Below are 1187 nucleotides of genomic sequence, written 5' to 3'. Positions count from 1 at the left end.
TGTTAATGATAGAAGACGTTTTCGCTACGTTCGCGTTCATCAAGACGGTCATAGACGCGTTACTGTCGCTCAGTATCACGGCTTTTCGACGATGCGAAATTAATATCCCTTTGCTCTGCTGGTCTTTTTTATTCTTCACTGTAGACGACACTGTTCTCTTAACACTATTGACCGATTGAACATTGATTTTTTCCGCTTTCGTTTCCTTTGACGTTGTTGTTGTTGTTGTTTCCGGAACAGCTTCACCACATTCCGACTTCAAAGGCGACTTTTTCGTTGCACCGAGATCCGAGACATCGATAGAAGGACTCTGAACATAATTATGATCGTTGAGGCACGTTTCGACGTTGCTCTTACTTGACATTTGATGAAAAGTTTCGCTTTCGATTGGCGCTTGACTTTTATCTCTATCCTCAATATCACAATTAAGCACAGCCTCCACTTTTGTAACAACTTTAGCGGTAGAAGTTTTTAATTCATCGCCATCAATTTTATGGATACTGTTATCAATATTAAAATTATTCACCTCTGTGATTTCAACGACACTTTCAATATTGGGAATGTCTATTTTAGTAGCACTTTCGAATTGATTATTAGAATCATCTGACTCTTTGATTTTAGTGACACTTTCAATATCAGCAGTCGTCTCTTTGATTTTAACAGATTCAGCAGTTTCTGTAATAGCAGTTTCTGTAACAGCAATTTCAGTAACAGCAGTTTCGATAACGGCAGTTTCAGTAACAGCAGTTTCAGTAACGGCAGTTTCAGTAACAACAGTTTCAGTAATAGCGTCAGTAATAAAATCCTTTGATGTTTTATCAGCGTCATTTTTATCATTATCGTCAATATCACTGTCGTGCACTTGTTCAATTGCTCCAATATTCTGAGCAACAGAATCCATTAAATCTTTATTAATATGAGATTTGCATGTGTCTTCATTTTTTCTACAATTATATATTTCATCATTTTTGCTAGAACTTAATTGAATTGCTTCCCCGCAATCTTTCAAATTTTGTTGCAGATATGGCGCTACTTCAATTTTTTTTGTACTAATATCCGCCACTTCCAGTTGATTTGTACTATTTACATCATTTTTAAATCGTATCGATTTATCATCTACGAATACATTTACAGAAATATCTTGATTTTTATCTTCAACTGAAACGCTCTTTACATTATTTTCTTCC

General features: G+C 35.5%; 1 protein-coding gene across 1 annotated transcript in view; it reads right to left on the bottom strand.

The window, feature by feature from the left end:
• Positions 1–28: 28 nt before the first annotated feature.
• Positions 29–1187, bottom strand: part of LOC112466844 (golgin IMH1) — a gene marked incomplete at its 3' end in the record, with an annotated part of 3824 nt that continues 2665 nt past the window's right edge. Inside the window, exon 5 of the mRNA XM_025035181.1 lies at positions 29–1079. Within this exon, the coding sequence (XP_024890949.1) occupies positions 29–1079 (1051 nt within the window). The remainder of the gene's footprint in view (positions 1080–1187) is intronic.

Source organism: Temnothorax curvispinosus, unplaced genomic scaffold, assembly GCF_003070985.1.
Source record: "Temnothorax curvispinosus isolate PA1 unplaced genomic scaffold, ASM307098v1 QBEX01001622.1, whole genome shotgun sequence".
Taxonomy (NCBI): Eukaryota; Metazoa; Arthropoda; class Insecta; order Hymenoptera; family Formicidae; genus Temnothorax; species Temnothorax curvispinosus.
The sequence above is the reverse complement of the archived record's forward strand: the minus strand, read 5'-3'. Positions and strand labels throughout refer to the sequence as shown.